We start from the raw sequence: 26,248 nt of genomic DNA on the forward strand, positions 1-26,248 counted from the left end.
GGAGACCAAGCAGCATCAGAGGAGTAGGAAAACTGACGTTTCGAGCCTAGACCCTTCTTCAGAAATTTTCTAGGCTCAAAACATCGGCCTTCCTCCATATTTTGCATTTTAGTTATAAATAAAGCTGATAAATTATAATAATGCTTACACTGCACCACATTAGTGCATGATGGATTGCAGCTCTGATGCAGCTTGACCTGCTGTGTTCATCCAGCTCTACACCTTCTCATCTCATATTCTCTAGCATCTGCAGTTCCTACTATCCCCGGCTATATTTGTGATTGCTTATGAGTTGCAGGTTTCAAAAGAGCAAGTTTACCCCTAATTTTAATGACTCAAATGACAATGAAAGTGACAATTTCCATTTTTTTTAAGATGAAGATGTCATTGTAATTGTAGTTTAGAGGTTAAAAGGCTCCAAATATTACTCATTTGGCAACATAATGCTAATCTTGAATTAAAGTCCATCCAGGTTAGCCACAGCTGCTCTTTTATAATTTAGAAAATTGCGCTTTTTCTTCTTCTTTGGTTGAAGATCCGAAGAGCAATGTACTTCCTCCTTGATGCGGAATACAAAGACTTTTTCTCCTGTTTCAGGCATATCTAAAGCTTGTCCCAGTGCTTCATCAATTGGTTCATGATGATCATCAGCTTTAGCAGGACAGGACTCAGGGGAACCATGCTCAGGAGAGAAAGATACTTGTTTCGTGAGCTGGAGTCCCCTCTTCTTCAATACGCTGCACAGAAAAGATGAACTTTTAGACCAGTTGTATGACAATCACAATTGAACAATGTAATCTTTTATTGAGCTCTCAACTCACACTTATTAAGACTCAACACTTTTGCAAAATTGTTACAAATTACATAGAAGGCCTATTCTGCAATCAGTCCGCTAACTTGTACAACTGAAAAGATTCCCCATAGATAACAAAGTGTGGAGTTGGATGAACACAGCAGGCCAAGCAGCATCTTAGGAGCACAAAAGCGAATGTTTCGGGCCTAGACCCTTCATCAGGCCCGAAACGTCAGCTTTGGTGCTCCTAAAACGCTGCTTGGCCTGCTGTGTTCATCCAGCTCCACACTTTGTTATCTTGGGTTCTCCAGCATCTGCAGTTCCCATTATCTCTGAATAAAGTCCCCAGATCATTTTGTGGAAAATCTACTAAATTCAGGTATTCACTGCACCCTACAATGCCCTGATCCTCAGCCATGCAATTTTTAAAAAAAATATTATTCTAGCACTCAGAGTATCCCTGGCTGGGCCAACAACTGTTGCCTGCCCTAATTGCTCTTGAACCGAGTGTCTCTCCAGACCATTTTGAAGGGAAGTTATGAGTCAATTGATGTGGGTCTGGAGTCACATGTAGGCCAGTCTAGGTAAGGAGGGCCGATTTACCTCCTTCATGAATCAGGTAAGATTTTAATGACAAACCACAAAGGTTTCACGGTCATCAACAAATTCCTAATTTCAGATACTTATTAAATTGAAATTCAACTAGCTGCCTTGGTGGGATTTGAACCGGTGTCACCATTGCATCTGAATTACTAGCCCAGTTTTCACTATTCCACTGCCTCCCTTTTAACACCAAGAATACACATCAATCTTGCTTTAAAAACAACATTGTGCACCCACAGAGACTACCTACCCATTAAAATAAGTACAGAATAGGAGGGATTCTACATATGTTCTACATCACAAGGTAAAGAAACTGGAATCCACTATCCAACAGGAGCCTGAGTGCCCATACACAATATGGACTGCAGTGGTTTAAGCAGAGAGCTCACTCAGAACCATTAGGGATGGGAAAAAAAATGCTGGCCTTGCCAATAACATCAACATTTCATGAATGAATTATCAATGAGAAGGAAGATAGGTGAGGGAATATATGTGACAGATTTTCTTGGTGAAAGCCAAGTATGAAGAGGAGATTTTTGCAGATGTCTCATCTGATTTCCTGGCTGGAAAGTTATCGTTTGTTCAGAAATTATAATATATTAAAGTAATACCATTATAGAAAAATAAATGGAAAATGTGGCAGATTGGTGATAGTTTTTTTTATCCAACAGTATGTTAGAAAACAAACTGGAAGGGATGATCACACAAAACTAGAATGTGGAAAATATCCCATTATAATATTACTTATTATTAAAATATTATTTAGAAAACAAACAAAACAGCTTCAAACAATTGTATCAGTGATAATGGGAACTGCAGATGCTGGAGAATCCAAGATAATAAAGTGTGAAGCTGGATGAACACAGCAGGCCAAGCAGCATCTCAGGAGCACAAAAGCTGACGTTTCGGGCCTAGACCCTTCATCAGAGAGGGGGATGGGGTGAGGGTTCTGGAATAAATAGAGAGAGAGGGGGAGGCGGAGCAAAGACGGAGAGAAAAGAAGATAGGTGGAGAGTATTACAAGAGAGTTGCAGTGGGAGAGAGATTCCCTGAGGTTGGTCCAGAGGGAGGAGGCTAACTTCTTCAGGTTAGGCATCCCTGGAAGAGGCTTCGCAGTGAGGTTAAAATTGTATCAGTGATAATGGGAACTGAGATGCTGCTGGGCCTGCTGTGTTCATCCAGCTTCACACTTTATTATCTTGGATTCTCCAGCATCTGCAGTTCCCATTATCACTGATACAATTTTAACCTCACTGCAAAGCATCTTCCAGGAATGCCTAACCTGAAGAAGTTAGCCTCCTCCCTCCGGACCAACCTCAGGGAATCTCTCTCCCACTGCAACTCTCTTGTAATACTCTCCACCTATCTTCTTTTCTCTCCATCTTCGATCCGCCTCCCTCTCTCTCCCTATTTATTCCAGAACCCTCACCCCATCCCCCTGTCTGATGAAGGGTCTAGGCCCGAAACATCAGCTTTTGTGCTCCTGAGATGCTGCTTGGCCTGCTGTGTTCATCCAGCTTCACACTTTATTATCTTAGCCTCAAACAATTGGATTTCTGCACCAGAAACTTAAAGTTAATCACTGAAGATGAAACTTTATTTAGAATCCCTACAGTGTGGAAACAGGCCCTTCGGCCCAACAAGTCCACACCGAACTTCAGTACATCCCACTCACACCTATCCTCCCATAACCCTCACAACCTTGAACACTATGGGCAATTTAGAATGGCCAATCCACCTAGCCTGCACATCTTTGGACTGTGGGAGGAAACCAGAGCACCTGGAGGAAACCCACGCAGACACGGTGAGAATGTTCAAACTCCACACAGACACCCGAGGCTAGAATTGAACCTAGGTCCCTGGCGCTGTGAGGCAGCAGTGCTAACCACGTAGCCACCATGCCACCTTTGTAACATAAGCTTCGAGTATCAAGTTAATGTTACATCTCATCACTTTGCAATTGTGACACAGTGGTAGAATTCTCATCTGATGAAGCTGGTTATGGCTTTAAGACTTACTCTAGAAAGTTCAACAGGTAATCTGGTTTTGACACTTCAGCACTTTTGAATGGGATGTTCAACTAAAGCCCCACCTGCCTTTGCAGGTAGAACAGAAAGATCCCACAACATTATTCAAAGTGTATGGAGTTCTCCTCAGTGTTCTGGCTAATATCTATCACTCAGTCAGTACTATTAGAACAGATTTTCTGGTCAAATAACTGCTGCTTTTTGTGGAAGCTTAATGTTTTCCAATAAGTTACTTGGTTTTGACTAAAAGTACTTATTGGTCGTACAGTGGTTCAGACACTGAAGATCGTAAAAAGCTTCAATATCAAAATCAGTTATTTACTTTTCCTTTATCTTTCACCCAATGACTATAATTTTTATATTAATAGCTGGGTACTCAGTTTCTTCAATAACCTGACTACCTAACAAACATTTCAGCTTGAATTATTAAACTAGTTATGGCCAAATGAAACCTGAAATTCATACTTAGACTGATTTTGCCTTAAAGTTCAATAAAACTAACAAAAATCAATCAGTTTTATTAACAATTGATGATAGCAGCATTCAAAATAATCTCAAGACAAATGAATACAATCTTCTTTGAACAATCACCACAGGCAAGCATAAGTATTGTATTTACAAGGCATGATAAATTCTTCAGTAATGTTATTTCAGTTGCTGGGTGCTGTTAGATATAAATAATTCAATTTTTAAAAAATGTTTTGTTGAGCTGGAAGACTGGTGGCGATTGTACTTAACTCTAAATAGCCCTGATGCAATTTCAACCATCCAATTTAAATATCTGATGCTTCCAGGGCATGGGTGAGAAATAGGAACTGGCAGCTCTTGGGCTCAGTAGAGCCACAGAAGAGGATGCAAGAGCACCTGAGGGATCCTCGTGGATCCAGGAAAGGACTGTGGTTTCGCAGCCCAGCTTGTCCCTGCCTCCCTAACCTCCCCTTCCTCTCACCTATCTCCTCCTCCCACCTCAAGCCCCACCCCCACCTCCTACCTACTAACATCATCCTGCCACCTTGACCTGTCCGTCCTCTCCAGACTCACCTATCTCCTCTCCACCTCCCCACTTACATTCAACTTTACTGGCTCCATCCTCGCCTCCTTGACCTGTCTGTCTCCTCTCCACCTATCTTCTCCTCTATCCACCTCCCACTCTCTCCCTATTTATTTCAGAACCCCCTTCCCCTCCCCATTTCTGATGAAAGGTCTAGGCCTGTAACATCAGCTTTCCTGCTCCTATGATGTTGCTTGGCCTGCTGTGTTCATCCAGCTCTACTCCTTGTATTCTCAAGGACTGTCATTTGTGGGGTTTAGGGATTTCATGGCTTGGTGTGAGGGAAGGCGATGGTTGAGGTTATGGAAGAGGAAAGTAGAATCAAATGGAAATATTCCTTGTGTTTCAAATCTTCCTTCAAAATTATTGCTTCCCATCCCATGCATCATTTTGACAGGTCTACACTGTGGATTCTTAAATGATTTATTATCCTTTTGAAATAGTTTGCCATATGTGGCTTAATGAATGTTTTGTGTAAGTTCATTACTGTATAATTATACAAAAGCAATGCTCCCATTTACAAATGCTAACTGTCCAAATGTCTCTTTACAGGTTTACCTACACTTGTACTTTCACAGAATTATGAATGTGAAACGCTAGTTCTCCCACTTCACCTGTACCCCTCAGTAGGTTCCCATTAAATATATACTATCATTTTGGTGAGTGCTTAGAATGCACAAGCAGGATGGCTGCCTCCAATAGCATAGGTGCATTTAAGGGAAAGTTAAATACAAACATAAGGGAGAAATGAACAGGGGGATAAGGTTGGTAAGGCAAGATAAAATAGAGGACGTTTTTGCGTAACTCTCTGTGTAGAATTTGCACATTCTCCCCATGTCTACATGGGTTTCGTCCAGGCGTTCTGGTTTCCTCCAACAGTTCCAACGTGCAGGTTAGGTGGATAGGCCATGCTAAATTGCCCATAGTGTCCAGGGATGTGCAGGCTAAATGGATTAGCCACGGAAAATACAGAGTTATAGGGTAGTGTGGTGTGTCTGGGTGGGATACTCTTTGGAGGGTTAGCGTAGGCCTGAGAGGCCAAATAGCTCGCTTCCAAACTGTAGGGATTCTATTCTACTCCTAGTGATATCAGTTAAATCAAAAAAAGTGCAAACAAACCTTGATATTCCAATATGTAGAACCCAAAGCTACATTAATAATCTCTTTGTTGACTGGTTTATCAATATAACTATCAGAACTATAAAATAGTTAACTTTAAAAGTATGTAGTCATTAACAAATCCATTTATTAAAAGTAATTAAATTTAATGAAGTTTATCTTAATTATGCTTCATGTTTTATTATGCTAATCTAGCATTTATGCTTCTGAATGGGAGTTTAGATTTGGAGAAATGATCATGCATCATTAACAATTGTTACCTTCCTTTCTTACTGCAGGGATTATGTATATTCTCCTGGTATTCATCAATGAGCTTGTTTCTCAGCTTTTGGTCGAGTGATTTCTTTGACCTCTGAAGTCTCCTAATAAAAGTAGATGGAACCAGGGACAATTAAACATACAAAACTCTGGGAGATCCACATATAATTCTGAAGATTCTAGTCAGTATTAACATACTCTACAGAGTAAACTTTAGATTCAGCTCTTCACAACATTCGGGATGCAACACAGTTCAACAATTCCAGATTATAACCACTACCCTCATTTATTTCAACTGCTAGTAACCATTTACAACTCCTTGTTGTTTTTCTTACCTTTTCCTTTATCCATTTTTGGTTTTGCACAATCATCGCCATTTTAAAAAAATCCAATCTCTCCTACATCTCCTTTATCACTGATATTCCCTTTGTGTCTTCTCTCCCCCAAACCTCGCTCTGCACTGATTAAAGCCTCCAGCTTTATCCGCTTCTGACAAATAATCTTTGAGCTGAAATGCTAACTATGTTTCTCTTTCCACACTACCCAACCTCTTAGTGTCTGCAGCATTTTTGGTTTTTACATAAACAGTTGACGGACAATTGCCCTATCTCTCTTGGGTGCGTGTTTTGTTCATATTCTTTTTTTCTCCCCTTTCCCTTTGGCCTATTTCTTTTCAAGCTCTATTCATCTGTGGTTTCTTCCAGCAGACTACAGAGCAAGTCAAATGCTATCTTCAAAATTCCTTTAAAAAGTATGATCTGATTTCCTGGGCGAAAGATTCAAGCCTAGCAATTATGTATGGTGAAGATAAAAGGAGAAACACATAAGTTCATACAGGCCTAGAGGGAAAAGTAATACATTTCTCTGTAGGAAAAACAATTAAGAAAATTGCAATCAGCCTCGTGAAGACCTGTTTATGAACAAAATTATAATGCGAACCAATCAATTTCAAAATCAGCCAGACACAAAGTATTGGGATGATACAATAAAACAGCACTTTGAAGGAAGCCTTTTATCTATAAGAGCAAAAATTTGAGGGAAACAAATAGTATTGATAAATAAGTAATGGATCATAAACAGCAGTTGCTCGGAGATTGCTGTGAGAATTCACGGTTACAATGCGTATGGAAATGTTGTAAAGCAACCCTCTGAGCCCACAGTCTGATGAAGATCTGCCTTCTCACTTGGCTGCTTTCAAGAACTTGCTGCTTTATAGGTTGACAGCTCAAGCTGGTTTGATTTGACATGACAGGCTGTCTTGCTCAAGCACAGAAATGCCTGAACTTCCGTTTAATAAGTCCCTGAGATAACACAAATGTGGCCAACATGAAGGGCAACTCATAATAGTTTGTAATGCTAATCTCAGAACCAGCAACTGTATAAGAAGGTTTCATACAGTACACCTTATCCAGTTGTGAAAAAAGGGAAACGAAAATGCTTTCTGTCACTGAAACCCATATCTGAAATCCTGTCAGGGGTTTTCTTATAGTTACTGCCTCCTCCTTGAATTTGCCTCCTCTAGCCAAGACACCAATCTCAATGCACTTTGCAGCAAAAGAGAAAACTGTGCATCAACAAATTGCTACAAAAAAGTTGGCTTCAAACACTAGAAACAACTAGCTTTTTCTCCATCATTGATTCTTACCTGTTCCCTTTCTCATCTGCTTTATTCTCATTTATCTTACTGCCAATAATTCTCTCAGAATACATCCCATTTACAATCAGAGAGAATTCCTCATTAGTAGCATTCGGGAGGATCAGATTTAGCAGTGCCTGAAACTCAGACATTGGTACTTCCAGTTGCTCTATGAGATAAGCTGCCAGCCTCATTTCCTATAATAAAAAGAAAATGTTGATTAAAATAAGCGCTGCTTTGCACACTGTAGACAAGAAAGCATCAAATAGATATTCAATATAAAACTGCTCAAATGTTTCGATTCCAGCACGCAACTGAAAATGGTCACTAGGTATGTACAAAATGTTATGTAACGGTGGGAATGGGCAGTTTCTTTAAAATTCAGATGTTTCAAAATACAAATAATGGTGGAATCTTGCAGTGAGAATAGCCTACAAACACAATCATCGTATCCGGAATTCAAAATCTTGAAAATAATTATGATCCTTCCACTAAATCTTTCTGTCAAAATAATAGCAAGACTAATGCTACTGGTTATTATTAATGGGTAGGAGGTACAGTGACTTCAGGCAAAAGGTAAATACATGATTACACAGACATCCAAAGATTGTTGTCAAGTTGCACTGTTCTGCCATTAGTTATCTGAAATTCCCAGGGGCATTTTGATCAAAGTGTGAAAACAGACTCTTGATGGGTGTTGGTTGAAAAAAAGGTGGATGTGTGAAAGACTGAACTTAGCACACGATTGTGGTCCTTGTCACTGATTCTTTTAAATTGGACTTGCCTGCAGATGCTAGCCAGAAACCTGTAGGATTAACACACAAGTGTTAAGGCGCAATCTTTTATGGATCTTTAAGTGTGGGCTCCTTGCACTCCCTTTCCACTCATGGTGTGCAATATTGTAGCTGATAACACACAGCGGGATGAATCAGAGACTGAGTGAAACCGTGCACAGCTTCTGGGGCACTGGATATCGTAATGAAAGAGATCCAGGAGGAGAGATATCCTCTGCCTATCAAGGAATAGATATACATTAGCTTGCCCTTTGCCTCTCAGGTGGTACAGCAGGACTTCCCTAATGTCTACCTCCCATTCCTCAGCCAGTCCAGCAAGAGTTCTGGCAAGAATATTGTAATCAAGCACTCTATCTTGCCTGGTGACCTATATAAAGTATGCAGAAAGATGAAGAAGCCCTTGGTGAATTTTTTTTGGATAAATGTTGCTCAAGTGCCCACAAAGTTTTGACAAAACATGTCCCAAAAGATTTTTTTTGTTCTGCCTGTCCTATTTGCCTAAAGGCAGTTCTTCACTGTCCTAGCGGCACTAATTGTAAAATTGAAGACTATCCCCTCAGTAGTGCTTGAAAACAAATTTGACACTTTGTTTACCTCCAAACACAAAATGGTGTGAAGAGATGGTGTCCATTGATGTACTAACTGCTGGAATGCGATGCAGTTTCTTTAATGAGAGCTAGCAAATTATTTTCAGGATATCCCAGCAGCTTGACAAGCTTCCACACAGCCAAAACTAGCTTTAACTCATTTATCAAGATGACCTTGTATCAAATACATGCGCAATTGCCATGCTAACTTATGGTTCCACCTTATCTACCTCTCCACTACCTTGTGGATTCATCAAAAAGTTGTCCAGGTACCTTGCTATCATCCTGATGGTTGCCATGCATTGAAAGTCATGAAGTTGCTGTAATTGCACTGTTGATACAAACTGAACTAGTCCACCACAAATCAAGTCATCTGATATGGCAAGCGTTCAGTGTTGCCAATCAATCTCTCCAGTTCTCTAAACTAACTTATCAGGGAAGCAAATAAAGTCTTGTGGTGTTGTTGTGGTAGCGTCCCCAGCTCCGTGCCAGGAGCTCCGGGTTCAAGTTCTGCCTGCTCCAGAAGTGTCATAACAGGCCCAAACAGGTTGGTTATGTAACTCAGCCTTTCATTCTTTTGGATTTAATAGTTTGGAGATTTTAAACAGCAAAATTAAAATTCCAATATCTTTAAACTATTTTTTTCATTCTTTCTTAATTCACTCTTTGCTCCTTTGTTCCTGATTTGACATTGAATTTACCTACTTTAATTTAAGTGTTCAATCTCAATCTTGTGTTACTAATGTTTCAATCCTTCAACCCACATGGCCAAGGAGATACACAATTTGTTGGCTGGCTTAGTCAGGACCCAGATGCTTATTTCCTTCCACACAACGTTATCAGCTCACAATTTCATCAAGTTGCCATGCAAAAAGCGATTAGAAACATAAATGTGGAGGTGTAAATCCTACAGTAATGAACACCACAGTAAAGTGCCCAGAAAAGGGCAAACTCTGAGAAAATGCACATAGTTAAACTCAATGGACAAAACATGGTCATGCATACATTACAAGACTGATAGGTCTGCTCAAAGAAAATCACTTGGAGAGGCAAACAATTGGCATTGCCATGTTTTCCATTTGATCAAACAGTTGCCTGATCCTCTGCAATGCTATTTGGCATCAAAATAAATAGCTTAGTTTCTCCTTGGAAATCAATCTGTTTAGAAGCCAAGCCAGGTGTCAGTCTGGCCATTTCCAGGGACTCATTTGCATTTATAATGTGACAGCACTGCCAGGGGAAATTGGGTTTGATCTTATTTTCCTCGCAATCAGTTAGCCACTTCTGCACAGCACCTGTGCTAAGTCAGAGTAAATTAAACAAGAAAAACATGGCCAAAAAATTAATGTTGTGCTTGGAATACTGACAAAATACAACTGGTCCATAACAACGTTTTGATTTCTTTTTCCAACTTTCTCTAAGGTGGCACAAAGACGGATGAGCTATTTTGCCAGTTGTTTATAAGCAAAAATGAAATAATCCGCATGCCATATCAACGGCTTTGAAAGGGCAATACTTGATTCGGTGGAATAAGCACCATTCACAGTATTATCATGAGCGTTTGCTGGATAAAGTAAGGTTTTGTGCAAGACAGACCGAAGTTTAGGTCACCCCAGCATTTATAGTAATGTATAATTGATAAATCATTGCACAGATTGCAAAAGACTGGACATTGTTTAATCTACAAGGCTCTTCTCATTAATCCATAAGATGACCACACACACACACACACACACACACACACACACACACACACACACACACACACACACACACACACACACACACACACACACACACACACACACACACACACACTCTAGACCTTGTCAACCCTAAAGAACTCACACACAGTCATAAGATTTGGATGACAGTGCACAAGCCACACACTAATAAGGTGGTATCACTAGTCTGCTCTCCTAAATTAAGGCAGATCTATGAGATCTATCAGATTAGTCCAGCAGATCTTAACAGTGCAATGAGCATTTCCAAACAATTTTCACTCAAGACTATTTTGTATATTTTCATGAGAAACAGGAACAATTTCTCTCCCAATCATACTGGTTAAATTCTGACTTTGCTAGTCGTTCATGTTAAAAGGTAATGATTTGCATTGAAAAGTGTTCTAAAAAATCTTCTTTGTTCAGCAGTATGGATAAAGCTGTTAACACTGTACAAAAGCCAAGGATGAGATTTTCAATGAGAATGTGGCAGTACATTGCCAGGGTATTGCCACATGCCAAAATATCAACATGATTAAAAGCAGCATTCACCGCACTGGCCTACTTCAAAATGTTCAGAGCTTATTTAAACATGTGATGACATCTCACCTGATGACAGGTGAGACTTGAACACAGGCCTTCTGGTCCAGATGTAGGGACACTACCACTATCATAACAGTCCCTGAAACACACCTCTGGAACAAGTGGAACTTTAACCCAGGCCTTCTGGCCCAGAGGCTGGACATTACCATTGTGCCAAACAGTTCCCTTGGGATGATCTACCTGTTAATCAAAAACTGGTTCATCTATTGCTGCTGTTAAAGCACAAAATCACTGACAGACAGGCCAATATGATGCCCTCCAACCATTGGCACCATTTGTCAGAAAACCTTTTAAAAAGATCACTGGGAAGGATGGGCACTGGGTGTAGAAACAAAGCCGCTCGTGCAAAGTCCGGCTGAATAAAAAATAGAGCACATTTGCAACAACTTCCTTGCCATTAGCATTTTAATAGTGCTCACATCTCTTCAGTTAATGGAGAACAAAGCGGCATAGCTCACAGTTCTAGCTGTTCTTTTACCTCAGGAACATTCATTACCATGATGAGTGCCTGAAGAGAAACGAAGAAAATGATAAAAAAAATTTCAAATAGAAAGGGAGCATTACATTTAACTCAGTGGAATTGGTGCAGTTATTTGCCTCAATCCTCGCTGCTCCTTGCTAAACCCTGCAAAATCCAATTGCAGCAATCATAGGTATATGGCAATATAAGGTGATCAATCACCGCAGTGCAATAAAGAAAATATTTTGTCATTAAAGAGAAAAGTGTTCTAAAAGGCCAGAGAAACATTTATTGATCTTTTCAGAAGCTCATTATTCTAATATCTCCAAGGACATGATGTAGTGGAGTGTCCTTTCACCTCTGGGATTTAATTTTGAGTGATGCCGTCCCTTCAGCTACTCTTGGATTTTATAACATATTGTCCTCAAATTTTCATTAAAGAAAGGAACTTCAATTCAGTGGTGTTCAATTCCAAACCACACTTATATTCTTTGATTTTCTGCCTAATCTGTTTTTACTATTTGGCTTGTATACAATCTACAGTCCCACTCTTCTCTCAATCTCCTGAAAATAGACCTGGCTCCCAATTAGAACAGGCAAATAGAACAATGTCATCGCTTATAATGTCAAATATTTTGTGAAGGCGGCTAATCTGACTTTAAAATAGACACAAGGGATCTGATAAAATGGCTCCCAGAAGTCACATGATCACTGTTGTGCACTCAGCTGTTGCTGGGACCAGGCAGCAATCATTCTAAACTATATGGATCACAAAAAATCATATGAAATTCAGTGAACATTTCTAAGGCTAAACAGAAACTTTTTAGTAATGGTTTCCCCCTCTGGAGGGTGTGATTAGCACTTCCTAGTTCAATGAAGAAAAACTTGACAGAAAAAGAGATGTTGAAGGTAATGGTTGAGACAATCAAAAAGTTAATTACTTTATACTAACCCAGTGGCTAAAATGGAAGCACAAATTGATTGCTTTGGCACAGCAGCCATTTTAATTTTGATCTGTATAAATATCTGCTGCACGTGACCACCTCGTGCAGAGACCATGAATGAAACATCTTGAAGCAGTGAATGTTTCTCAACAGGAAAAATGAGGAAAGGATCTAAGACAGGAGCAAATTACTGCAGAAACTGGAATCTGTACTGAAAGCCGCAAACGCTGGAGATCACGTGGGGCGGGGGGGGGGGGGGGGGGGGGGGGACAGCATCCTTGGAAGGAGAAGAAGCTAACGTTTTGAGTCTCGATGACTCTTCATCAGAGGAACAGTCATCTAGACTCGAAACATTAGCTTGCTCTCTCTCCAGGAATGCTGTCTAATCTGCTGTGATTTCCAGCATTTGTTGTTTTCAGGAATGTATCTAAGGCAGCTCCACTGAACCAGAGTACCAAGGCTGTCAATCTACAGTGCTGTAAAAGGGAAAAAAATCAAACAAGCTTCCCCCCCTTCTGGGCTGTACTGCTTAGTCCACTCAGAGAAACACTCAACTATGCAATGACAAATACTATCACAGCTGTTTAACCTGACTCGAAGTTGTGACGACTTTTAGTTTGGAAACAGAATCTTCAAACAAGCCAGGCTTCCAACAACAACAGAAACTGATCTCATTTTTCAACTTGATGCATAACATTTTTCCTTATTTACTTTCAATCTTTCTCTCTGTGTTTAGCTCATAACTGTCAATCAACTTTCAGCAATAGCCGCATAACAAATTAACCTTTTATTGTTTTCAAAGCTGAGCTGCAGGTTATTATTAAATTTAAACTTTTGAAAATAAAAAGGGGGTGACATACAAGCTCAGACAAATGTTTAGTTTGTGGGCCATTCTGAGGGCATGCCTCGTGTGATAATGACAATAGAACAGTGCATTTCCTCCACTCACTGCAATAATTAAACATCTTCTGTGACAAATTGTGTAGAAAAGGTAGCAGAAAGGAAATTATGATGGAAAATATTAATGGGACGAGTACTTAGATAGGATGGGGACAAATAACGGACAAGAGGCGTGGAGGGATGAATGAGGAGCAGTAAGCATCATGGACAACAAAACTGACTTCCATTTGCGTAGTAGTTTGCATGTAAAAATCAAAAAAGGGGCATCAGAAATCAGGATTGGTGAGGCATGGATCAAAGTTAGCCAGATATACCATTCTAATGTGATATGTGAAAAGCTGGGATTGAACTAGTCCCAAATAGAAAAACCAAAAGGAAAAACACTAATGAGACCTGAAGGTGAAAGAAACAAAGAATATGACAAAAGAAGAGAAACAACAGTAAGTGGAGAATGAGAAAACGTACCTAAGCTAAAAAACTGAAGCAGTAAAGAGGAAAAACCTTGACAGAAAAACTGGAAAAAATTTAGCAGGCAAGAATATTAAATGTAATGTTATAAATATGACATTACAGCGTTAGGGGAAATGTTGTACAGGAAACTTTTCATGAACCGGCATCAATGGGACGCGGAGCATGCCAATTAATCCCCATAGTCTGGATAATGAAGAGGTAAGTATAATCAATGCAAAAGCACAGACTAAATAATAGAAATGTAATGCAGGGCGTATACACATCATTGTTATACTTTATTTACAGCATAAATGACTTAAATATTAATGCAACTTGGCACTAAATAAAGTACTGGCAGGAAGCTTTCTCACTCGCACCCTCGACTCTACTAGCACACAAAAGTGAAAATAAGCCAGGAAAATACCCAATATACATTGTTTTTATGTTCTTTCATTTAGAACACTTGCATGTGCTCATATAAAGTCAGAAGTCACATGACAACAGGTTATAGTCCAACAGGTTTCTTTGTTCACCTGATGGGGCAGTGCCACAAAAGCTTGTGATTTCAAATAAAGCTGATGGACTATAGCCTGGTGTCATGTGGCTTCTGACTTTCTCTACACCAGTCTAACACCAGCACCTCCACATTATATGTTTGTATAGCATGCAATGTCAACAAACATGCAGCAGAAACTGTGATCTGCTGGAAAAATCAGATCGAAAACTTACTTTGGATATCAATTCAGATTCATTGTCATGGATTACTTATGTTAACAGATCTCAAATCACTCGTGAGCTAGATTGTTGCTTTCCCTTCTCAATAAGTTTGGCAAATGCAGTAGAACCATAGAATAAAGGGAACCTCTGCAAATGAACGCCAGCTTCTTTCATTATATTGTACACCCTTATATAAACTCTTCTTCTTCACTCTAGAGGACACAAAGATATCCCAATCACAGCTGTAACTCATGAGCTGGAATCAAGAGAGAAACTTGAAAAAATTACAATCATCAGGGAAGGAGGAGTTAGCAATCTGTCGGAGCTGTGGGCTGACAAGTCCCTAGGTCCCAAAGGACTTTATCCTACTGTTTCAAAACAAATGTTGCTAATGTGATAGTAAATGAGTTTGGTGTTAATTTTCCAAAATTTACTAGATTTTGTAAAGTTTCCATCAGATCAGGAAGTAGCAAAATAATGACTGTAACCAAGAAGGAAGAGAGAGAACAGAAAACTACAGGCATTTAGTTTGATGTCTATTATGAGAAACATACAGTCTGAGAGTCACACATCGTGGAAACAGATCCTTCGGTCCAACCAGTACAAGCTGAACATAATCACAAACTCAACTAGTCTCACCTGCCTGCTCCTGGCCCATCTTCTTCCAAACCTTTCCTATTCACATACTTATCCAAATGTCTTTGCAACACTGTGATTGCACCTACATCCATCATTTCCTCAGGAAGTTCATTCCACACATGAACCACCCTCTGTGTACAAAGTTTGCCCCTCATGTCTTTTTAAAATCCCTCTCCTCTCACCTTTCAAATGTGCCCCCTAGTCTTAGAAGCCCCCATCCTAGGGAAACGACAGCTAACCATTAACTCTATTTATACCCCTCATTATTTTATAAACTTCTGTAAGGTCGCCTCTCAACCTCCCACGCTCCAGTGAAAAAAAGGTCCCAGCCTGTCTAGCCTTTCTTTATAACTCAAACCTTCCATACCTGGTAACATCCTGGTATATCTCTTCTGAGCCCTCTCTAGTTTCATACCCTTCCCATAACAGGGTGACCAGAAATGGACACAGTACTCCAGAAGAGACCTCACCAACATCTTCGTACAATCTCTACATAACTTAATTGAGGAGTTTTTAGCTGGGTACTTAGAAGAATTCATAGTAATTAGGAAGAATCAGCACAGTTTATGTGCAAAAGAAATCATGTTTAACTGACTTATTGGAGTTCTTTGAAGAAATAGTTTTCATTGTGGATAAGGGGGAGGTTATTGACCTACTGTACCTGGATAAACAGAAGATGTTTGACAAAGTGCCACATAAAAGATTATCATGCAAGGTAGAAGTAAATGATGTAGGAAAAGAAGGCTGGCAGGGGCAGCGCACACAGTCTGAATAAATTGATTTTTTTTCTGGTTCGCAGGATGTGATGTCTGGGGTCCTGCAAGGATGGCGTTCGGACATCAACATTTTAAGAAGGTTGTAGACTGACAAAGATAGCTTGAGCGAGTGGGCAGAAATCTGGTAGTTGGAGCAAAATATGGGAATGTGTGAAATTTACTCGATTGATATGTGGAGTGAGCGAGTTGCCTAATGAGGAAAGATTGGACAAACTGGGTTTGTTTTCACTGGAATTCAGAATAATAAGGAGTAACTTGATTAAAGTTGAGAAGATGCTTGTGATCTTACCAAGGTGGACATGAAAATGTTATTTCCTCTTGTGAGTGAGTCCAGAAGTAGGGGCACTGTTTTGAAATTAAGGAACATGTTTTTAGGACAGAGATGAGAAGAAATTTTCATTTTCAGGAGGTTTTATGGCTTTATAACACTCTTACATGGGAACAGGAGTGGGTCTTTCAGCCCCTCAAGGCTGTTCTACCATTCAATGAGATTGTGGTTGATCTGTGGCCTAATTCCATATACCTGCCTTCCCTTAATACCTTTGCTTAACAAATAAAAAAATCTATCTCAGGTTTAAAATTAAGAGCACGTCCTACATTCACTGCCATTGGTGGAAGAGAGTTCCAAACATCTACCACCCTATGTGTGTGGAAGTGCTTCCTAATGTCTCTCCTGAAGAGTCTGGTCCTATTGCTCAGACCAGTGCTAGAATCCCCAATTGGTGGAAATAATTTATCTTTATGCACCCTGGCTTTACCTGTTAATATCTTGAAGATTTCAATCAAATGACCCCTTCACCTTCTTAATTCTAAAGAAAATTACTTGTGCAATCTCTCCTCTGAAGTCTAGGTATCGTTCTTGTGATCTTACATTTTATGACTTCATGACTTTTAAAGGCCTATGTACCTGAGCCCTCACATCTCTTTGGACATCAACTGTACTTAACTTCATAACATCTGGATAGTACCCTGATCCATCCTTTCTTGGTCCAAATTGGATAACCTCATGCTTGCTTACATTGAGCATCATCTTCCACAGTTTTCTCCATTCACATAGTCCATCATTTACTTGTCACAGAGGACCGGGGAGGCAGAGTCATTGAATTGGTTGATGGATTCTTGTTAAGTAAAGGAATCCAAGGTTATGAGGAGCAAATGGAAATGCAGAATTCAAAATTCAGCTATGATCTTATTGAATGGTAGGGCAAACTTGGTGGTCCAAACAGCCTATTTCTGCCCCTTACTGATTTGTTGGTATGTATGAATGTTTAGTATTTAGCAGATTAAACCAGACCAAAAACAGATCAAAGCAAAAAATGTCAAAATGGCATTTTCCCAATATGTAATATATCTTATCCACAGCTGGTCAAAACAGCTATAATTTCTGACCTCAACACAACCTTCTCCCAATTAGCAAATAATCCAACAGCCAAAACGGGTTCAGTTTCATCTGAGGCTGACTTCGCCACTATTCTACGAGATGCAAATCTAGTCACTTTAATTGTGCAGAACACAACAGTTTCAACAACCTGACACAGATGCCTACCATATTAGCAATTTCAATGAAAAAGTTCAAGTTGGTGCAGCATGGCATGCTAAGATTACGTCAAAACACATTCTTAGGGCAAGGTAGATGGAGCTCAGTTGGCAGGACTGTGACATCAACAGCATGAGTTCAAGTCCTGTAGCAGTAAAGGTCACCATGGAGGCCCAACCTTCTCAACCCTGACCCTCATCTGAGGCGTGGTAACCCTCAGTTTAAACTCGCTGCCAGTGGTCTGATGAGAGAGCAGCCTACGGTCTTCTGGGACGACTGCATCTTTTTTACTTAACCTATTTTTCTAATCAACCTGTTCAGAGGTGTTCTTACACATCGCTGGAGCAATTGAGACTTGAGCACAGGCCTCCCAGTTCAGGGGTATGGACACAATCACTATACCATGAGGACCCTTAATTGAAATCAAATTCCACAACATACCATAGCAGGATTTGAACTCATGTCCGCAGTCTAGTGACAATACAAACTAGGTGCTATCCATCACCTCCCCAAAAAAGTTTAGACTCCTTCGAGCCAGATTCGAACCAGCAACCTAAGAATGAAGGCTTACTTCACTTCGTTCTTAATAACTTGACAGTATTCACACCTGCTCCGGATGACATTCAGATTTGGTATTACTGCCAAGGTCCTGAAAGTCAAAACGGTCCAAGTCACATGTCAGTGAGTGAGTCACAACCCTGACTGGTCCATATTAAAAGCAAAATACTGTGGATGCTGGCAAACTGAAACAAAAAAACAGAACATCAGGACTGAAGAAGACTCACAGTGGACTCGAAATGTTAACTCTATTTCTCTCTCTACAGATGCGACCACTCCTGCGCGCTCTCAAACACTTTGTTTTTAACACTGGCCCATGCCTGGCTTTCACTAAAAATCCATTTCATCCAGACTTTCTAAAAAAAAGACTATCAATCCCAATCACCAGGCAGACTAACATGGTTCAAAAGTAACACACGCTTGGGGCTAAATTAATCCAATCTAACCGCAGGGAAATTCTGACATGGACATTAATCAGTTTAATAAACAGCTTCTACTTAATTAGAAACACTTGAGTTCTCCAACAGAAGGAACTCTGAACTTTTCACTACATGTAAATCTATATTTCTCTCCATGAAAGTAAGCCATGGTCAGTTTGCCAATTACATGGGTACAGCTGGCAAAGAACAGAGATTTTTTTTGTAACCATCAAACTGGGGAGATGAAATTGTTGGAAATAATTCAGCAATGAAACGGAACAAAATGATCTGAGACATTTCTGCCTCTCTTCCATATGTCAAACTGCCAACTCAAACAACATGGCATGAAGCAGAGAAACTACTCTCTCTCTGTGACAGGTTACGACTCGCAGAAGCTAATGGAAAGCCTGTCATCATTCATCAGAGGTAAAGGAACACTTGAATATTAAAGCAATACTCTCCCAATGGGCAAATTAACTTCGGACAAAGTATTATGCCTGGCTGGGGGCAAACATCCCTCAGCATATACCTCAACTCTGATAGTCAGTTATAACTGTTTATTCAATATCACACATCCTCTTTGTTCAGGATATACGCTACATTCTGAGTAAAGAAAAAGCACATGGAAGTAGGATTGGAGCTGCAGTGGAAACTGACAGTGCATAGGCTAGCTGTTCCTAAGTTGCGGCACTTCTACCTGGGTCACAGAAACTGGGAATGGGGCTGTGAGAACTTGTATCAAGTTAACCCAATCCCTCCTAATCTATTAAAAGGGAAGTAACACATCACAGAACGGTTCTCTGCGCACTGTAGACACTGAATAGCTGTGACAACTTTGATCAGATTTGCTGTAATCTAACTATGGATCTATGTGACACGCCAGATGCTTCCCTAGAGAATTTCTCAGACCAGAGACGATGGAGGACTGAGCAGCATTTAGCAACTGGGAGGAAGCTGAGTCACGCAATGACCCAGGATTTTCATCATAGATTTTCAAACTGATATGGTGCATCACATGTTGACCTCCAGCACATAAACTTTAATCATCATATACCAAATGTTACCACACTACTTTATTGCTCTTTTGTTCTGCTAGCATCTGGTTAATTTTCAAGTCTTAAAATGTGGGTTTTTAGTTTGGTAAGCACTTGACTAGAGTTTTGTCAAACATTATTTATAGATGTTGTGAAGAAATTACTTGGCAGTACCGAAGGATATTTGAGTGACCGAAATGGAGTAGTAGGGTGGTTCCACTGTAATAATACTGCACGTTACACATTGTAAAATATTTAGAAAACTATGGGGATTTACACAATGAAGGTTTCCTGGTGTCCTGGTTAATATTCATCAAACAATCTTGACCACCAGAAACCGATTAGCTGGCCATCTATTTCGTTAGCATTGTACACATATCCGTTGCATCATGTCACCATAAATCTCAAGTGCTGCACTCCAAACTAATTGTGGGAAGTGTTTTGAGCTAAATATATTGCAAATATTTTCGGTAAAGTGGAAAATGACCTGATGATCAACAAGAATGAACTTAATCTAACTGGCGTGTTTAGGGTAAACTGTGAGGTTCAGAAAGCCTGAGAAAATCAACAAACCAACAGTTACAGGCTTTGGAAGTGACAAACAAGGTCTCCTTTACTGTTTTTGTGTCATTAAGGTGTGTCTTCCAACAAGACAGTGCTGAAACAATGTTAACCAAAGTCACAGATGGAGCAGCTGGTTACAGTGACTATGTCGCATTACCCCTGAATGCTCCCCTGTTTGGTACTGCACTGATTCCCTGCCTGTAAGAGTCCATTGCTGTCAACATCAAGTCTAGTGATGATCCTCAAAGTCACAGACAAATTTATTTGGGTAGATGATTATCATTGCAAGTCTATCTCATATCTTTCTGAAGCGGTTGGCACATTTCTTTTTCATACAGTGCTAAGCACTTCACAGGACCTCTGTTGCCTGCATACTCTTGAAAAGCACTTTGTTCCTGCATCCCTTTATGTTCCTCCTCGTCATCAATTAGAATACCAAATGAAAGGTTATGGCCATTGGGAATTGACAACTGGCTCAGAGAGTTGCTCATGTCATTAGTGGCAAAGGTAAAATCTTGAAAATCTCACAGTCCCAAAGGCCTCAAAGGCAACTCAGAAGTGCCTAGCCTTAACGCAAAATAAAAATGCAAAATGTCACCATTGCAGTAATTACTACTCAAACCTTCAGCAGTTTTCAGACACACAGATTCCACAATTCCACAAGACTTAGCAGAACCTCATTACAGCAATAAATTTTATTTCCCATTCTAACTTTCCCTGTAACCAATAAACATAAATATAGACAAGGGAGAATGTTGTTGTAGTGGTAGTGTCCCTACTTCTGGGCTAGAACGTTCAAGCACAATTCCTGTCTGCATCTAAGTTGTGTACCTGTCCAAACAGGTTGATTAAAAATAACTTTTAAGCATAAATAATGTGGAACATCATCATTCCAAACATACTTACAATAGCTACATGTTATGCTTTGGGTCAAATTGTGAATTTAGGTACGTTGTTTTTAGAATAAACACTGATAGAACTGTCCTCTGCTTCAATTTTCAAGCTACCTAAATATATATCTCATTTTAATGTTCACTTGCTGTTGGAAGTTTGAGCAGGATTTTTGAAACACATCGGCAGTCTTTCTTGGACATTTGTTAAGAAATAACTAAAATTCTATCAAATTTACACTGGAAATTCTATTAGATTTTACCACAAAGTTGGAAGTCACACAATACCAGGTTATGATTCAACAGGTTTATTTGAAACCGCAAAATTTCAGAACACTGTTCGTCATATTGAAGCTTGTGATTTCAAATAAACCTGTTGGACTATAACATGGTGTTGTGTGACATATGACTTTGCCCGCTGCAGTCCAAACACCAGCACCTCTACATTATGTTCACTACAAAGGAGGAAGGGCTTTCCTAATCGAACTCATTTGGAGACAGCCAAAGGAAAGGAGTGCTTGGTTAGGTACATTTTGCAAGAAGTCTCTTTTGCTCTGCAGGAGGAGCAGGAAGAGGGAATGAAACCAAATAGCACAATACAAGCTACTGGGCAAAAAGAAAGATATGCAGGTTGAGTATCTTGCCCAACTTCTGCCCCAGTGCAATTATAGGATAGATTGCCTCTTGTGGGCTCCTTCTGAGTGTTCAATGAAGCTGCATATCCTCTTTCTCAGACCCTGATACATACTGAAATGTACCACTGTCTTTTAGCTAGCAGACTACCCAACTTCACTGGAAGTGTTAGAACCCAAAAGATAATAGCTGTAAGAAATTTGTATCACATCAGCATTTGAGTGGCAAACCAGTACGTGGCCAATTGAGCGACTTCAGACAAGATTAAATCATGGTAATCAAAAAATTTGGTCCAAAGTAAACAAAAACTGCACTTACAAACATGGTGTCTTATTAACACAGCACCACTGAAATTCCACTAAAATTAACACCGATGAATGGAAGGAAAATAAGTTCCAAGAGTTGTACAGTGTTGGATTATCCATCAAGAATAACTTATAACCCTCACAAAAATTTTATGAAAACAGTGGCAATTGTGACTTTGTGTCATGGAGTATAACAAGTGATATTGATTCAGCTGTCCATTTCTCATGAATCACATTCCTACTGCTTCATTTTACTGCCTCCCAAAGTGACTCCGAGTGGCTATTTCTCATCAAAGTAAGCTGCAGCAACAAAATAGTCACAGTCAAGCATGCATATATATTTTAGCACAGAAGCAAATATAAATGGAAAAATGAAAACATTAAAATTATACATTTAACACATCCCTGCCCCAAAGTTTTGATACAGAAATATAACCTGATCCTGGAGACTCAGCAGCGTCTTCACTAGCAGCTGCCTCTTCACATCTTCTATTAACTGACTTTTCCGATCTTCATCTCTTAATCTGGAAAACAGTCTGGAAGTTAACATTTGATCTGATCTCTAATGTTCGCTCTATTATAACATAGCACAAGTCCTGCCAGAAAGCCACAAATCAGTGAAACCACAGGCCATGTAAAATGGTAAATACCATCTCCTGAACCCAAGCAATGGGAAAAGTGAATCCCTACAGTGTGGAAACAGGCCCTTTGGCCCAACAAGTCCACACTGACCCTCAGAGTATCCCAACCAGATCCTTCCCCTATAACCCACCTAATCTACACATCCCTGAACACTACGGGTAATTTAGGATGGCCAATCCACCTAGCCTGCACATCTTTGGACTGTGGGAGGAAACCAGAGCTCCCAGAGGAACCCAAATAGACATGGGGAGAACGTACAAACTCCATACAGAGGGTCGCCCAAGACTGGAATTGAACCTGGGTCCCTCGCGCTGTGAGGCAGCGGTGTTAACCACTGAGCCACTGTGCTACCCAAAATCTGATGACAGATTACACTTTAATGTAAATATTTTTCATTTTATAAAGAAGAAAGCCTCAAATATCAACTCTCGTTAGTTGGTGATGATGGGAACTGCAGACGCTGGAGAATCCAAGATAATGAAATGTGAGGCTGGATGAACACAGCAGGCCCAGCAGCATCTCAGGAGCACAAAAGCTGACATTTCGGGCCTAGACCCTTCATCAGAGAGGGGGATGGGGTGAGGGTTCTGGAATAAATAGGGAGATAGGGGGAGGCGGACCGAAGATGGAGAGAAAAGAAGATAGGTGGAGAGGATTACAAGTTGCGAAGCCTCTTCCAGGGATGCCTAACCTGAAGAAGTTACTCTCCTCCCCGCCGGACCAACCTCAGGGAATCTCTCTCCCATTGCAACTCTCTTGTAATCCTCTCCACCTATCTTCTTTTCTCTCCATCTTCGGTCCGCCTCCCCCTCTTTCCCTATTTATTCTAGAACCCTCACCCCATCCCCCTCTCTGATGAAGGGTCTAGGCTCAAAACATCAGGTTTTGTGCTCCTGAGATGCTGCTGGGCCTGCTGTGTTCATCCAGCCTCACATTTTATTATCTCACTAGTTGGTAGCAGGTTTGCCTATGAGCCACAAGGTTGCAGGTTAAAATTCCGCTTCAGGGTCTGAGCACAAATATTAAGTCTGACACTCCAATTTAGGACTATACTGTCAGCGGGACTGCCTTTTGGATAAGAGTGGATGTTAAGGTAGACATGGCACCCTTATGAAGGACAGGAAAAACAACTTTGGTTAGCTGGCCAATATTTATCCCTCAATCAGGTTCACAGAAAATTAACTATCTGATTATTTTGACAATGTTGCTTGTGGAAATTTGTCGCATGCAAATTGGCTGTCAGATCATGTTACAGCAGTGATAACACTTCATAGAAGAGAATAAATTGGCTGTATAGCACTTTATGATGTGCAATGGCCATGAAAAGTGCTAATTAAATGTAAATCTTTCTCAATTTTTTTTCTGTTTTTGTATGTCATTCTAAGCATCTCCTGGTTTTATTTTCCAAAGAACAGATTAAAAAGAGTGCACACAAATAACTTCTCTCATCACCTGACAGAATCACGATGATGACAGGAGACTAGGTAGCTGGGCCTAATATGTCTCAGGACAACACATCTGTCCAATTCAACTGCCTATTGCAATGATGAAGAGTTGGTAATGGCAGGTATAGGTACTAATTGATTATCACACATGATATCAAGTGGAATCGTGCCACCATTGAAATACAGCAACTTACTACTATATTTGGTACTTGCATTGCATTGAGAATGGTTGGAACAGTATTTACTGGGCCGCGGTATGTTAGAGAAAGTGGACAAGACTGATAGCGTATGGTCTACATTATAGAATCAACTGGGAAAGTATTCAGTTAGTGACTGGTATATTAGATTTCCTGGCCGCAGAACTCATTCATATATTTCATCCTTGTCTTACTCTCCACAGGTACTGGTTGGTTCTGTACCTTCTCATCCTTCTCCTCACTGGTAATTTTTTTTGTTGAAAATATGAAGCAAATGGCAATGATTATGAAGACCATCAATGTGCTATACAACAGCAACCTTTGAACTGAACTGCAACAAGTCTTTGCTTTGATATTAGAACATAGAACATAGAACAGTACAGGCCCTTCGGCCCACAATGTTGTGCTGAACTTTTACCCTAAACCCAAGGTCTATCTAACCTCCACCGCTATCTTAGCCTATCAGCAATATTCTCTCCACTAACTCTCATTGAGGATTTTGTAATAGATGAGGGAAGAGATTACAGTCCATCTGGGCTGATGATGTAAGAAAGTGCACAAGGTCCTCCTTATCTCTAAATAATGAATGAAACTAAATTGGTCAGTATGGCTACGAATAAATTTGACACAGCTTACGGGTTTGTGGGAATCCTATTACATTGCATGAATGTTCAAGGAGGTTTTTAAATTCCTTTATACAAAAAGGCCCAATCAAGGTAGATATATGAAACTGTGAAAATATGGAGAAGATGAAAATGGCCCTACAGATTATCTCACAAAGAGCAGTAATGAACTGGCAACTTGTTTACACTTGCCTAATTTCCTTTTCCATGAGCAGAAGTGTAAAACTGGCTGCCAATTCATTATGACAGATTCATCCAAGATCAATTACCCCCACTTATATGTTTGCTTGGTTATGCTATAGTCCCAGAGGACCAGAGCGAGGGGGGTGGTGGTGAGGGAGAGAGAGAAAGAGAGAGATAGAGAGAGAGAGAGAGAGACTGAGCGCGAGAGATAACAGGTAGTGGTTTAACCTCAGGGTCACTACATCAAGTGAGGGGTGGTTTTCGGAAGGTGAGGCCTTCATGGTGATATCAGGTGGTATGGGAATTGAACCCATGGTGTTGGCAACATCCCAAACCAGCTGTCCAACCAAATGAGCTCATGAATACATTAAGACTGATGATGTTGCTCTGGCCCCAATAGTCACACATCACCTGGATTTGACGATTTATCAGTATGATGTATACTAGAATGTAAATAAAGAATTTCTAGGTCTTACTAAGAATAAGTGAAAGTTATTGTTAGATAAGGATATGATGGTGATAAAGCAGACACAATGAAAGAGCAGTCTTGCTAGATAAGGCAGCCTCAAGAGTGCAAATCAGACCCCTATCGCTCAGAGAACCCAGGGCAGATAGAATCGTGGTAGGGACGACAATGCAGGTTTACGTGTAAAGAAATAGCACTATTCAGGTTACAGCGACAGCAGCGTAAAACATGATAGCATTGGTGATAATGGGAACTGCAGATGCTGGAGAATCCAAGATAACAAAGTGTGGAGCTGGATGAACACAGCAGGCCAATCCCCTCCCTACCTCCTCATCTATACTCTCCTCTCCACCTATCTTCTTTTCTCTCCATCTTCGGTCCACCTCCCCCTCTCTCCCTATTTATTCCAGTTCCCTCTCCCCATCCCCCTCTCTGATGAAGAGTCTAGGCATGAAATGTCAGCTTTTGTGCTCCTGAGATGCTGCTTGGCCTGCTGTGTTCATACAGCTCCACACTTTGTTATCATGATAGCATTGGTATTCATTCAAAGCACCTCAGGCAAAAGTCAGTCTGATTATATCATGGGAATCTTCCTGCATTCGCATGTAACTTGCTCCTTATAAGGTCCTTTAGTATTCAAAATGCTGCCTGATAGCATAAGTATGCGGTGTGCA

At 40.3% G+C, this 26,248-nt stretch overlaps 1 protein-coding gene across 2 annotated transcripts in view; it reads right to left on the reverse strand.

Annotated features, from left to right (window-relative positions):
* Nucleotides 1-310: 310 nt before the first annotated feature.
* The window catches only part of LOC125458854 (limbin-like), a 168,337-nt gene continuing 142,399 nt past the window's right edge, over nucleotides 311-26,248 (reverse strand). For both annotated transcript variants that reach the window (XM_048544618.2, XM_048544610.2), the window contains 4 exons: nucleotides 22,455-22,542; nucleotides 7,497-7,684; nucleotides 5,854-5,955; nucleotides 311-737 (listed from right to left, as the gene is read on the reverse strand). In XM_048544618.2, coding sequence (XP_048400575.2) covers nucleotides 458-737; nucleotides 5,854-5,955; nucleotides 7,497-7,684; nucleotides 22,455-22,542 — 658 coding nt within the window. In that variant the 3' untranslated portion in view covers nucleotides 311-457. The remainder of the gene's footprint in view (nucleotides 738-5,853; nucleotides 5,956-7,496; nucleotides 7,685-22,454; nucleotides 22,543-26,248) is intronic.

The sequence above is a fragment of the Stegostoma tigrinum genome, chromosome 1 (genome assembly GCF_030684315.1).
Source record: "Stegostoma tigrinum isolate sSteTig4 chromosome 1, sSteTig4.hap1, whole genome shotgun sequence".
In the NCBI taxonomy this organism is placed as follows: domain Eukaryota; kingdom Metazoa; phylum Chordata; class Chondrichthyes; order Orectolobiformes; family Stegostomatidae; genus Stegostoma; species Stegostoma tigrinum.